This window comes from Mirounga angustirostris, unplaced genomic scaffold, assembly GCF_029215605.1.
Source record: "Mirounga angustirostris isolate CCGP_5_RB_7025 unplaced genomic scaffold, mMirAng1.0.hap1 SCAF_3, whole genome shotgun sequence".
NCBI lineage: Eukaryota > Metazoa > Chordata > Mammalia > Carnivora > Phocidae > Mirounga > Mirounga angustirostris.
In genome coordinates, this window is record NW_026991711.1 from 141,580,875 (window position 1) to 141,595,740 (window position 14,866).

The 14,866-nt window shown below is 43.6% G+C and overlaps 1 protein-coding gene across 22 annotated transcripts in view; it reads left to right on the forward strand.

Moving 5' to 3' along the window:
- Positions 1–14,866, forward strand: part of OSBPL6 (oxysterol binding protein like 6) — a 198,710-nt gene that overhangs the window by 136,097 nt on the left and 47,747 nt on the right. For all 22 annotated transcript variants that reach the window (XR_010410225.1, XR_010410228.1, XR_010410226.1 and 19 more), the window contains 5 exons: positions 4,895–5,017; positions 7,575–7,628; positions 8,831–8,944; positions 9,079–9,249; positions 11,808–11,940. Coding sequence is in view for 18 of the 22 variants with exons in the window: in XM_064586753.1 (XP_064442823.1) it covers positions 4,895–5,017; positions 7,575–7,628; positions 8,831–8,944; positions 9,079–9,249; positions 11,808–11,940 (595 nt within the window). In the remaining 4 variants the exon portion in view is untranslated. The remainder of the gene's footprint in view (positions 1–4,894; positions 5,018–7,574; positions 7,629–8,830; positions 8,945–9,078; positions 9,250–11,807; positions 11,941–14,866) is intronic.

Here is a 14,866-nt window from a genome sequence, read left to right on the forward strand (position 1 = left end):
ACCCGTCCGCAGGCGCGGAGGCCCCAGCTTCAGCAGGCAGCAGTTCACCGGGGAAGGAGGGAGCTTCCGCAGTGCTCAGGCGGCTGGGGCAAGGATCCACTGGCCTGATACGGGCGCCTGGGTCGGGTGCCAACAGCATCCACCTCCCACTACTCCTCCGTGCTGTTACCCGCGTGGATCCTGCTAGAGGACTACTACTCTTGTGGTGGTTTTTGTCCTAATAGATACCACATCTCTCGGGGCCTCCTGAAATCAGAGGATCCCATCCATCCCAGATACCATGGCATCTCACCATCTCTCAGTCCCTTTGAGAGAAGACGGACTTCTTGGGCACCAGTTGGTGGTGGAAGAACATTGTTTGAAGTACACAATGTCCTGACTCAGGATTTGTTGAAATTCTTTGTTCGGTGTTTTCACCTCCCGAAGCATGTTCCCAGACCGCCCCACCCCCGCCCCCAGCATTCATGCATCTAGAGTATACCCTGGAGAAAGGAAATGTCTCAAATGAGCAGACTGTTATCGGATTACTTTCTGTTTTTAGTTATTATTATTAGGTAAAAAGTGTATTTAAAATTTCTAGAACAGCAAAAATGTTTGTATATCTGACTCAAGTTCCAATATGATCACATTAGGGCTTTTGACTCTGTTTCTATTATAAGTAAACCAACGAAAATTAGAGACTTTTTTTTTTTTTAAGATTTTATTTATTTATTTATTTGACAGAGAGAGACACAGCAAGAGAAGGAACACAAGCAGGGGGAGTAGGAGAGGGAGAAGCAGGCTTCCCGCGGAGCAGGGAGCCCAATGCGGGGCTCGATCCCAGGACGCTGGGACCATGACCTGAGCCGAAGGCAGACGCTTAACGACTGAGCCACCCAGGCACCCTGAAAATTAGAGACTTTAAAACAGAAAATGAGTATCAGTTGAAATTACAAAAAAAATTCTTCAGTTTTCAGAAAGTGACTTTAACTTTCTTAAGGTAGACCTAGTCTACTAAGCATAGAGGTGGGTCATATTAAGCACTGAGATGGGCTGTATTCATATCTTACACACCTTATTTATAACATCATCAGCATTTATAACTGAAATAGGGAGGATGTTGTTTGTTCTGGATTTACCTTGTTGCCTCTTTGTCAGTTTGACAGCTTATTTAACTGTAAGAACTGTATTAGGATTCTTTTCAGTTTCTTTTGGCTTTAGTAACATTGGATCAGAGTAAATGGAGTTATTTGTTCGGAACTACTGCATTTATGTTTAAGAAATACATTTTAATTTTTCACCTTTTCTATCTTATCCCTTTTTTTTCTTCCTCTGTTAGTTAAACTAAGAAAAAACTACTGTGATAGAAATCAGTAGCCATAGCGCTTCAGGAATAAGCTAGTATTGTGTCTGAGTTTAATTAGAAAAAAATCCCAAAAGCACTGTACTTATTATTAAATATTTCCATTTTTACAAGTTATCCAGGGTATTCATATATATATATATATACATATATAAATATACACACACACACACCACATCATATATATATATATCATAGGTACACAGGCACATCCTGTGTATACACACACACATCACTTATATATACACATCATATATACACACACAGAATAAATCAAAGATGAACACTAGCCTTCAAATAAGATCTAGCTGAAAATGAAAATGTTATTCTAGAGATGCTATCTATGGATAAGGCTACTAAAAATAGAAATGTCATTAAATACAGCTGCTATCTAAGAACAGAGAAAGCTCTAATGAATATATTTACACATATATGGAGAGTTATTCTTTTATTACTTGACTGTATCAAACTTTTAAAAAGTAAGTAAAAATCCATCATTTTTATGAAAATTTTAGTCCACTCTCCTGGTGATAGTAGAATCTAGTGTTTTCTCTGATTATTCTAACATTCGTAAGCAACGCTTATTTGTTGAATTGTAGATCAGTATTTTAAAATGGGAATATCAGAGCACCTCACTTTGTGCTCCAGACCATAATGCCACCGGTACTTGTATTGTTCAAAAAACATGGTATACAGGGCGCCTGGGTGGCTCCGTTGGTTAAGCGACTGCCTTCGGCTCAGGTCATGATCCCGGAGTCCCGGGATCGAGTCCCACATCAGGCTCCCTGCTCAGCGAGGAGCCTGCTTCTCCCTCTGACCCTCCCCCCTCTCATGTACTCTCTCTCATTCTTGCTCTCTCAAATGAATAAATAAATCTTTAAAAAAAAAAAAAAAAAGCTTTTTTTTAAAAAAAACATGGTATACAGCCTGAAATTGTCTCATCAGAAACTTTTTTTTTTAATTATTGTATTTAGGGGGGCCTAAGTGACTCAGTCTGTTAAGCATCCGACTCGTGAGTTTGGCTCAGGTCATGATCTCAGGGTCATGAGATCAAGCTTCGCATCGGGCTCTATGCATGGGCATGGAGCCTACTTGGGATTCTCTCCATTTCCCTTTGCCTCTTCCCCCAGCTCATGCTCGCTGTCTCTTAAAAAAAAAAAAAATTACTGTATCTAATTAACAATTTTGACCCGTTCAGTCACAGTTCCTGATAGTATTATCTTCAAATAGAAGATTACTTCTTGGGCTGTTTGTAAGGGGACACTTACAGATACTGTAAAGAGTTCTTAATGTTGGTAAATGGATACCAGTAGGTGTGTTTTTGTAAGGTAAATATCTCATTCACTGGGGACCCCTCCTCATGGATGACCAAGTAGACAAAGAAATGGCACTGGTCTCAGATTGATTTTTCTTGTCCAGTGGGGGGCATTTAGAGTTGGATTTGGAAGGACAGAGGCACAATGTTGGCTGAGAGGGCTTTTTATAAGCCAGGAGTATCTCCTAGGCTTAGTGATGCTAGAATGAAGCAATGCTCGGCTGCATCTCCTAGAAACATAACTTACTGTGAAAAAACACCCCCCCCTTGGGGCGCCTGGGTGGCTCAGTCGTTAAGCAGCTGCCTTTGGCTCAGGTCATGATCCCAGAGTCCTGCTCAGCGGGAAGGCTGCTTCTCCCTCTCCCACTCCCCCTGCTTGTGTTCGCTCTCTGGCTGTGTCTCTCTCTGTCAAATAAATAAATAAAATCTTTAAAAAAAAAAAAAAGAAAAAACACACCCCCATTTATACGTACTTGACCTTAAAAGAGATGTGATTTGGCCATAGGGGGCAAGCAGCTCCTGGGATGGAAGGAGGGAAAAAGGAAAAGGGGAATGGAGGGTCAATACGTTAGCCTCTCCCTTCCAGTCCCCAGGGCCAGCATCAGTGACTGATCGTGGCACCTCTGCCTCTGGGCCTTGTCAGAGCCTCACGGCCCTTCAGCAGGCTCTGGGCGGCCGCCCCCTAGACCTTTGCGCCAGCAAGTCCCTCTGCCCTGGGGTGGACCCCACCAGCCATTCCTCTTGAAGCCTCTGTTCCGTGATTGAAGGGCGGTTCCTGATAGAACGTATCTCTTCGGAAGGCAATTTCGCAAGCCCCTTTGGGCTGGGGCATTCTGCAGAGAGGCCTGCCCTCATCTGTGGAGCTGCATCCAGCCTTCTGAAGCTGAGCCAACAGAGCACTTACCCCGAGAGATTGTGCCTCCCCGCGCCGTGGGAGGGGTTGTAGCCGTTGTGCGTGGGACGTGACCTCGTTGCTTCCGCCTCGCCTGCTTCATTGTGCCACATGCCTGAGCTCTAGAATATCAGTGTTGGTCAGGTCAGCCGTTACTTTGGAGCTGCACAGGCCCTTTAGTATCACCTGGTCCAGGGATTTGAAAACTGGGATGTTGCTAGGGGCCAGGTATCTAACATGGAGGTGGGCCCACAGGGGACTGTGGCAAACTGACGATTTCTGGGCACCCTTCCCTCAGGGCAGGCCCAGTGCTGCCAGATCTTACAGACTTTAACAAAACACTCGAAATTCAGATTTTTTTACATCTGAAATCTTCTGACTTTTAAATGTTGACAACTCATGAAAAAAATCAGACATCATAGACACACGGAACGTGTGTCTTCTTATAAAAGAAGAAACCATGATTTGGTCTGTTTTTAACAGAGGAGGGTGATCGTGTAGCCTCTAGGATCCATCCAGATTTCTGGCCTTGAAATCCCATGCTCTTTCTGTGGGCTCCCAAGGGTGTGTGTTTCTCGGGATATGTGTCTTCCGGAGCATGAACTACTGGGTGTCGCGAGGCAAGCAGGGCATGTCCCGTGCGCTCTGAAACGCATGCAGCCCACAGCACTGCGTTTAGTGCAGTAGGTGATGGACCACTCAGAACACTGCGGCCTTTCCATTTTACACAGAAGGCCAGGGCTCCGCACTAATTGAACATTTGTCACCAAAACAGCCTTCCTTTAAAACGTTCAAGTGCCGTGGTGCCCAGAGATGAACTGTCTGGAAAAATGCATTTTATTTTTATTTATTTATTTATTTATTTATTTTTAAAGATTTTATTTATTTATTTGAGAGAGAGAATGAGAGAGAGCACATGAGAGGGGGGAGGGTCAGAGGGAGAAGCAGGCTCCCTGCCGAGCAGGGAGCCCGATGCGGGACTCGATCCCAGGACTCCAGGATCATGACCTGAGCCGAAGGCAGTCGCTTAACCAACTGAGCCACCCAGGCGCCCTGGAAAAATGCATTTTAAACCTTCCGAGTACATGCCATCAAAACTCCATTCTGCCCTGAAGTCCAGTGCCCAACCATCTCCGATGGACCTGTGTGCATCCAGGTCTACCTGGAAACTCATTTCACTTATCAGCACAACACTGTGTCGAATGTGAGACTTTGCTCCAGAATGTGGTTCGTATTTCTGATGTGTCCAGTATTGCTTCAAAGGCAGGTTCTACTTAAGAGTCCACTTTGACTGTGTCATCAAACACTGAGAAACATGTGATTTGTTTTTCTTCTTTTCTCTCAGGAAGCTGACAGCTGGGAAATTATAGAAGGGCTGAAAATAGGCCAAACCAATGTCCAGAGACCAGACAAACACGAAGGCTTTATGCTGAAGAAAAGAAAATGGCCTTTAAAAGGCTGGCACAAGGTACCATTTTCATCGTGTTCATCTTCAGATCATCTGCGTCAGGGAGAGGATCTTATTTGATGTCATTAGGTGGAAATCGAAGAGTAAGGTTGCATGTGTAAAACTAATTTTCACAGCCTTTTTTTTTTTTAACCATATGGGCTTCAACCTATTATACCTATTTAAGTCTGAGATCTGTAATATCTGTATGTAGGGAAACCATATTTTACATGATATTTAAAGTCCAGCTTGTACATGTTGTCTACTCTGCTTTTTTCATTTAAAAATAATATGAATATTAAAAAAAATAATAACATGAATATGTGCTTATTAAATATTCTCTGAAATAAGATGTTTTTAAATGCCTGCATATGTTCTATTGGATGGATTTTTATTAGATGTTCCACCATTATTGAACCAATTCCCTATTGCTGGACATGGAAGATATGTCTGATTTTTTTACTATTATGATATTGTGATGAACATCCTCATACACAAATTTCTATTTAAGTATTTGGGATAAAGTCTTGGAATTATTGTTACCAGTGCAAACTAAAGATGCAAAATTACTGATCTTGGAAGTCTGTTTACTGCCCTTGAAAGTATGTGATTTATTTTGCTCTCCCCTACCCCACATCCTTTCTCCATCTTCCAGTTTTAATTATGGAGAAAATATTTTGTACTACACTGTTACAATTACCTAAGTAAGGAGAATACTGTAATGCTAAGAAGGAGAAAATTGTCCTCCATTTTCAATGTAAGCCCTTTGATAGACCACCAGTACCTTCTCTGAAATCACTGGAAGAACAGGCTCATCTGCTTGACACATTTACCATTGGATTTCATCTCAGAGCAGATGGATCTGTTGGTGTCCAAATGGCTGGGTAGTGGCTGTCCAGTGGCCCAAAGCAGGGACATTATGGATTAGGATCCTTGGGAAATACATTTTTTGCAATTTAAGGGATATACTTAAAATTAATGGACAGGAAATGTTGCCCCACTCCCCTGTCTCTGAGGGTGAAATAAAAACAGATCCAAGAGGCTTCTCACTAGTATTCCTTCTCACTTGTCAGAGCATCCTCAGTCTCCCCTGAACCCCTAGTATTATCCCAATACTAGGAATTTCTTTCGACCCTTGTTCTTCCTTGGATTTTGGCCAACTGGCCATACTCCTTCCCAGAATCACCTTTTGCCTTTCATTCTGGCCTCACCACTTTGCACTTCCTCGAATCAGTGGCCTTGCTAATCTCTTCCTCTGTGATCACACAATAGATTATCCCTGCTAACATTCTTTGATAGGTAGAAATAGAAAAGTAGAAAAAAGAAGTCAAAGAAACCAATGTTCTATGAATCGCTAACTTTAATTTAGCATTCTCACATTCACATCTCGGCAAAACTGGCTGTGGTTCAACAGCCACTCTTTCTGGGCCATGCCTTTGAGCATTTTTCTATGTAAATAGTAGGAGGTTCTCACCTGCATTGCCTTTTCTCCCGGTCTCTAACGTTATCAGGTATTTATTCAAGCATCAGCATATTTGATTGCCCAAGTCATGGGTTATTGAGCAATCAGGTGTTTTTCAACTATGGAGATGCTTTCTTTCAGTGCTTACTTGTTGCCCCTAGGACCTTTGTTGAAGGGGTTTTCATGGCCTTCTGTGCGTTCTGTGCAGAGTATACCCGAGCCTGACCACCTGCCACCGAGGCCACTGAGTATTCCCAAATCACATAAAACCTTCCCAGCAGAGTAATTTTCCAGTAATAGAAAGACTTCTTGCATCTGTAGAGACTATAGGAGGGCATTGGACCCATTGTTCGATTGGGTCCTGAGGGCTGTTTGTTCCCATGTGAATTGCCCATGGAAAGGAAACCAGCAGAGGGTTCCTGAGTGTTTGTGAAGCAATGATGGCTAGATTCATTTGGACTGGACCAGGAGCATCTTGGAGGAGACAAAAACTGCCAAAACTCTTTTTTTTTTCTCCTTTTTGCCCTTAAAGTAATTCAGAAACAATTTTTAATCTCTTTTACTAATGGTGAAATGTAAGCATTTTGCGAAATGGAGATGCAAAGCTCCTTCTTAAACTTCCCAGATAATTCATTATTCATAGGTAGAGTTCACTGACTCCTGTAACAGACTTGAGCATTTTCATGCATTTTCCATGGTATCCAGGGAAATGTAGGAGTTTACATTCAGGGTGAAAAAGTCCCTCTAGAGAAGCTCCTCACAGAATCACTGTGACCCCAACCGAGTTATTCTCATTTCTTGCTTTCAAAAACACCCCAGTGTGATTCATTCAGAAAGTCCTGGCTGTGGATACCAACCCCACTCCCTACAGGGAAAAGGGTGGTGAAAGATTGCATTCCCATTGGATTGTGTGTAAAAGAATGCTAGTAGGCTGTTGAAATGGAATTCAAGCTCAGATTTCCTGACCATTTAACGTGACTGTTGATGACCAGGTGCACCGAATTCAAATACCTGAATACCGATTGCTAAATGCCAAGCGACGTTAAACACACACTTGTGAATGTTTTATGTAATCCAAAATGCACACGGTAACTGGGGTTTGTTTGGTTCTTGCAGCGTTTTTTTGTCCTGGATAATGGAATGTTAAAGTATTCAAAGGCACCACTTGATGTAAGTAGCACGCAGGACATGTTTCAAAGATAGTTTTAAAGTGAGTAAACACCACTGTTGTGCAAGCCTTGTGACGTAGTTACCAGCTTTGTGCATTTGTGTGCCTGTAAGATGTAACAAGCTACCAGACTTCGATGTTCCGGGCAAGGTGTGTTTTATGCTTATGCTCATGCTAGCATAAAAATCTCTAACTGGAGCATGAAGATTTAATTTAGCGATTGTGATGGATGTCGTTAAGAACAGAAGGTTAAACCTACAAGTGATACACTAATAAAATGACCCCTTCTGTCTTGGAGAGAAAACCCAAATAGACTTTTTTTCCTGCATCTCTCAATAAGCTATGCTTTCTGTGCTTTTTCTTTTTTTTTTTTGAGATTGAAAGCAACCTTTGTTCTTATCTGTATCCTTTTAAAACTTACGAACTTCATTTCTGTTTCATGCATCCTTTTCTCTTGGGAATCCTAACTCACTAACATCATTGCAAATTATTTTTCTTGAAGAAGTAGTTGTTTGCATGTAAAACTGGAAGATGCCACCTGCCTTGTCAGTGTGGCAGAGGGAAATAACTCAGGTTTCTGTTTTGTCCCCACCTCTTTCATCGAATCAGCGGTGTGTCCTTGATCAGACAAGGGCAAGCAGAGGAAGCACTGGTTACTCTGTGCTCTCAGTCCCCACTGCCCAGCTTGGCCTCAGCAGCTGGCTTCTGGCTGATTACTTGGGGGATGTTCTGGGTTGTGGGTCAAAGCTTGACCGTAGTTATTTTAGGAACCACTAAACATATCTTTTTTTGGGATATAAGCTGTGCAATCTAGAATTATGAAGGTTAGCATTATAAATTATGCCAGAAACAGGACTAAGAAACAAATAGTCTTGGGGCACCTGGCTGGCTCAGTTGGTAGGGCAAGTGACTCTTGATCTTGGGGTCGTGAGTTCAAGCCCCACATTGGGTGTAAAGATTCCTAAAAACAAGTAAACTTAAAAAAAAAAAAAGAAATGAATAGTCTTATTTATTGAAATTGGTGGGAAGTCACAGCAAATTCAGCTGTCCTCAGATTAAGGACCTTAATCATATTCTCTTTGTAAAGGAGGTGTGGTAGTCCATCTCCCATAGATAAAGTAAAGATTACATTACACTCACTTCAGTACAGAAACACAGAAAATCCTATATCCTTCTAGCCTATTTACTAGTCTTCTGACTTCAGATTCAAAAGGGGAAGGTCCATGGAAGCATCGATGTCGGACTCTCGGTCATGTCAATTAAAAAGAAAGCTCGGAGAATAGACCTTGACACAGAAGAGCACATCTATCATTTGAAGGTAAAGTCATTTTTCAGTAGTTTGAGAATAGAGAACAGTTTCTCTGCCACTATCAGGGGAATTCACTTGCCTGTGTCAGTGGTAAACCAGAGATGGGTTTCACCCTTAGGATCCCCTTTTGTTTTTTGTTTTAGGTGAAATCCCAGGACTGGTTTGATGCATGGGTCTCCAAACTGCGTCATCATCGATTATATCGGCAGAATGAAATTGTCAGGTCACCAAGAGATGCTAGTTTTCACATATTTCCTTCAACCTCCACAGCTGAATCCTCACCAGCTGCTAACGTTTCTGTTGTGGATGGAAAGGTATGACTTTGTTATATGAAAATCAGCCCAGAAATTGCTTGGGAAGGTATGCTCTCAAGACAGTAGTGACATTGGGCATCAGAGTTAATCACAAGTATAGATTAGGTAGAAATGTGGATCACCAAGAGAATTAACAGTTACTTTTCCTTCCTATGAATGGACTACATCCTAATTTTATATGACTTTGTAGGGGTATTAGGATGTAGAGTGAACATTTGGCTAAGCAGCACCTAGAAATTGGTATCTTCCTGGGTCGTAATAATAAGACCACAAAGTTTTAAAAATGCAGTCAAATGCTCTACCCCTGATCTATACCCTCGAGACCACAAAGTTTTAAAAATGAAACTTGCTTCCTTGCCTTGAACTATAATATATACATGACCCAGAGAGAGACCATTGAATTTCCCCATGAAGTTAAGGTAAATTGGCTAGAGAATGTGACCATAATATACATAGTAGACCATTTAAATGACTAGGCACTGTGTTAAGCATTTGACATTCACTCATCTCTAATCTTTAATATAGCCCAAGCTCAGAGATAGTGTAAAAAAAAAAAAAAAATGTTTTCAGAAGTGACATGGCCATTAAACAGCCAAGCCAGAATCTGAATCCTCATCTCTCTGTTTCCAAAATCCATGCCCTTCCCATTATACCAGGTCCCAGATTAAGGGAGGCTGAAGTTGTTCTTTGGGCTGTATTAAGAGTTCATCTTTTTATGCGGCTAAAAAGCTAGAGGTGTTGCCTGTTAAAAACCAAGGTGAAGACAAGAGGCAGGGGGACTGTTGTTTCAGTAGTTAAGTTTTCCAAACCATAGCCACATTGCGGTGCCCAGGGGTGTTCCCCAAGCTCCCACTTGGCACCTGACACACTGAGAACACAGACATCTGTGAATAACTGGCTGCCATCAGGAGATGGGTTTAAGAACCTCTTGGTGAAGATTCTGCTTATCTCTGTTTTCTTACTTAGGGATATATGTATTTCCAAGTTTCCTTAGCATAACATTGAAAAACCTCATGGAATCTGCAAGATAAGTCAAATCAGATTAAATGAAATACTACTGTATTTACTATTTAGTATTTCAATGGAAGTTACTTAAGTAATTTTTGTTAAATCCCATTAATTGTATTTTGCAAGGCTCTCAAACCTTATTTCATTCTGGTTATAGCCTTGCCAAGGATTATTCAACGAACGTCCTCCTCCTAGGAACAGGGTATTGGTTTAGCCCTAATACTAACCAGTTCTGAAGTGAAAAAGGAGGAACCAGGAGGTCAGAGGGTAGGAAATAGGGCACTTACTGAGGGACCCAACACAAGATGACTAAGATCGTCCTCTGGTTTCTCTGGGCCCCCTGTGTTCTCGCCACAGAATAGAATGAATCCCAGGATTTGTCCCAGCTAAATAAGAAATATATCCCAGATAGATATTTTAAAAATAGGAATGTTTCATCCTTTGGTTCTGCTTCTGCCTGCATCTTGGGCATAGACTATTGATAAAAGATACATTATTTTCATCCCTTTTATTATTTATTAAATAACCTGGGTGATAGCCAAAGAGAATGGAGAACTGAAACCAATTCCTCCCCACTGTTTGCCTTGGAATAGGAAAGCCCTTCAACTCTGGTTTTCGTAGAAGATCTATTGCTGTAGTTATGAATGACACACCTCTAAGATCAAACTTGGTGAAAGATTTCCATTACATTTCGCAAAATGCAATAAAGAGTGAAGAGAGCTTTTTATCCCTTGCCTTGCATTCTAAGTATGAAATTATGAGACTCCTGAATGCTAATTGGTTTGTGGCCTTGCATGGGTAATAAATAAGTCTGGGTTTGCTAAATATGTGTATCATTCGCTTCGTGATGATTTAGAATAGACACGATCAATTATAATTGAATATGAAAGCCAAATATGGAGTTTTAAAGTTGTTTCAGCTTTTTCAGAAGTAAGCTTCTGCTCTTTCAACTAAGTGTTCACTGAACTCACTGCATTATCTCCTTACCTCCTGCAACTTTATTTCACATAAATTCCCTTTACTGGAAAGTCTGTCAGCTGTGGGTAATAATAATTTGCTGAGAATGCCTTTTTATATATTACAATTTTTAATATGCATTTAAAGCATTGCAAGGTTGCTTGATGGTGGGTAACGTATTTAGGAATCACATGTGGCTGACGGGGCCTTGAGCTGACAGTAAGGGAACAGAGAGCTTTTGGGAAGGAAAGGCCTTCAATCATGAGTTAAAAGTAGCATAAGGACCCTATGTCAGATACAACCCACTGAGCAACTTAAACCCCTCGAGCTGGCAGGCCCTTAAGAGTATGAGCTATCCCATACTTAAGTGTTGTCCCCTTCCTTGCATAGTGGAGATAGCCGCTTAATGAGTGTTACTCTTTATGAACTTGGGCTTTGCTGAGCATGGACAAGTTTAGCCTAGAGGCTTCTTTTGTATTTCGAGTGTGCCCTTTCTTCCTCTCTTTTCTGATGTCACTTTTTAATACAAATTTTAAAACTCACTTAAATATACTGTTTCTGCTCACCCGTACACTCCCCTTTGTTCATTGTAGGTGCCACCAAACAGCTTTCCGTGGCAGTCCCCTTTGCCATGCAGCAACAGCCTCCCTGCAACCTGCACGACGGGCCAGAGCAAAGTGGCAGCCTGGTTACAGGACTCGGAAGAAATGGACAGGTGTGCCGAAGGTTAGTTCTCGCCCCCGCTGGGCTCCCAGGAGAAGCCGACGGACGAAACAGAAAGGAGAGCAGTGAATCGTGGCCGCTGCACCTCGCCCCCTCCAGCCTCCTCGAGCCTCCATCTTTCCTTCTTCTTACTGTTCCACACCAGACCCTGCCCCTTCCCGTGACCCCAGCTGCCTCCTACCTATGCCTTCTCCCGCACCCTTACCCCTGCTGCGGCTGCTTCCACCCTTCCCCTGCCCTGCACCCCCTTCTGCCCTGCCGGCTCACCTCACCACCTGCTCCCTTCTTTCTTCATGAGCCCCCCACTCCCCAGGCCCTGCGGGCGGGGGATCTCAAGGCCAAGCGCAGCCCCCAGAGCGCCCCCACGCTGGATCTCCACTGTTGCCGGGCCCCTTCTCCAGCTGCCTCTCCTGCTGCTTCATCTTGCCCTTGAATAAGTGTGTGTCTCCTGACGGCCCACAATAAGCCGATCAATGATGTGGCACCTGCTCTCCACAGTTCCCTGTTACTGGTGTTGCACTCTGTGTCCGTTGTTAAATATTCTGAACTTAGACACAATGTCCTCACCCTGCCGTCGCTGAGCCTCTTACTCTCTAGAAACTTTGCTGCTCCCTCATAATTAGCCCGAGCATTTTGGTCCAAACGGCCATGGACCATGTCCATTCTAGGAGCTAGTTTTCCTTTGACCTTCAAAACTGAGAAAACAAGGATAGCATAGCAAGTATTTGATAATGCTACATTGATTTAATTTTTTAAGTTATTTTGTGAAGATATTGGGCCTAACTTATTTTTATTAAATTTTTTTTCCTTTATGAGATGATGGTGGAAGTAGATGTTAGAGTATTTTCTTATGTCCTTAGTTTAAAAAATTGAAATTGCGGGGCACCTGGGTGGCTCAGTCGGTTAAGTGTCTGCCTTCGGCTCAGGTCATGGTCCCGGGGTCCTGGAATCGAGTCCCACATCGGGCTCTCTGCTCAGCGGGGCAGTCTTCTTCTCCCTCTCCCTCTGCCCCTGCTTGTATGCTTCTCTCTCTCTCTCTCTCTCACTCTCTCAAAGAAATAAAATTTTAATAAATAAATAAAAGAAACATTGAAATTGGGCAATACATGTTGATCCCAACCACAAAAAATATTTTTTTTTGCTCTGCATGTGCATGAACTCAAAGTCTACAGCATTTTGCTTAGTCCTTGCCACATCCCAAACTCAATCTTTGTGTGAAAATATGATTTTAAGAGGGGTGTTCTATGCATAAAGCTGCCATTCCATTAAAAGGGTTTTACTTGAACGTATTCACACAACACGCAGACATTCGAGTACGTGAACTTCGGGTTGGGGAAAGAAGCTGGGCCTCGCTTTCCTAAAATGCCACAGTTTCACCCTAGCAGCGGTCCTCGACAGTTCAGCCTGTCCTCTGACTTCTGCCGCCGTCCACACACTCGCGGCATGGAGCAGGTTTGGGACCACACACCGGGACAAAATCCATTCTTCTGACCCAAATGAAGAGACGTTGGCGCCCCTGGCTGGTGGGGGAGCGAGGGTGGCTTTTGTCTCCGTGTGCTTCAGTCTACTCTGTGGCCCATCCCTTGTGCCTGCTGCTGTCCTGTGTCAGGGGTGCTCCTTCTTCTCCCCATCCTGACTGCTCTACCCGTGTCCTCTGTCCTGACTTCCCGTCTCCTTCAGCAGTTAATGCAATAATTACCCCCTTCGCCCGGGGACAGCCTCTCTCTTTCATTCACTTCTGCCCCTAGACTCCAGCTTCTCTCCATAATTTGATGTTTGCCCTTTCCGCTCTATGAAAAAGGCATTCTTGGTAGCAAGGCGCCATCCGATTTCCACTCGGTCCTCAGACCTCATCCTCTGACCTGCCCTGGGGCCCCTTCTCGAATGAGACTTCTCCCTTAGGCCCCATGAAGTTTTCCTTTTTTCTCCAGCCGCTCCCCCGCTGTTTCATTGGATTCGCATCTGGTCGCCTTGGCTGTGGGGATGACCAAGCTTGAGTCTTCTGCCTTCAGCTTCCATAACAGTGACTGTAGTTGACTGTGTGCTCGTTATGCACCAGACATTGAACTGAGCGCTTTACATGTATGGTTCTCTGTAGATCTTCACAGGAGCACCAGACAGGATTATGAACCCTATTTTTAAAGACAGGCAGACCAATACTTAGGTCAAATAACTAGCTCATGTTACACAGCAAATACTTGGCAGAGCTGGAGGGCTAACCCAGGCCAACTAGATTCTAATGACTGTGCTCTGTGCTTCAGAGATGACAGGTGTGGTCGTAGTTCCAACTCAGAAAATCTCTGTTTGATGATACAGCAGTGATGGAGATGACGGGGCGGGCGGGGGCAGCGGCGGCTAATAGGCATCGGGCACTCTGCAACAGGAACTCTTGTGGGTGTCTCATATGCAGCAACTCATTCAGTCCTCTCAAAGCCATTTTACAGGGGCGCCTGGGTGGCTCAGTTGGTTAAGCGACTGCCTTCGGCTCAGGTCATGATCCCGGAGTCCCTGGATCGAGTCCCGCATCGGGCTCCCTGCTCGGCAGGGAGCCTGCTTCTCCCTCTGACCCTCCTCCCTCTCATGCTCTCTGTCTCTCATTCTCTCTCTCTCAAATAAATAAAATCTTTTTTTTTAAAAAAAAGCCATTTTACAGGTGAGAAAACTTAGGTACAGGGAAATCAACTTGCTCCGACCCAAGTTCACCCACTTGCAGCAGTGGACCTGGGGTTCAAGTGTGGGCAGTCTGGCTCCAGAGTATATGCCCCGTATTCCTCACAAAAAGACTGAAAGCTGTCTAAATCTCAGCTCCACGTGCAGCCTGGGCAGCCTGCCCACCGCCTCTCCTTGCTGTTGGCCCTGTCGGTCTGTACTCTCTGGCGCGCCCCCTCCTCGGCCTGCCTGAAACCAGCCTGTCTCCTCCCTGAAGTGG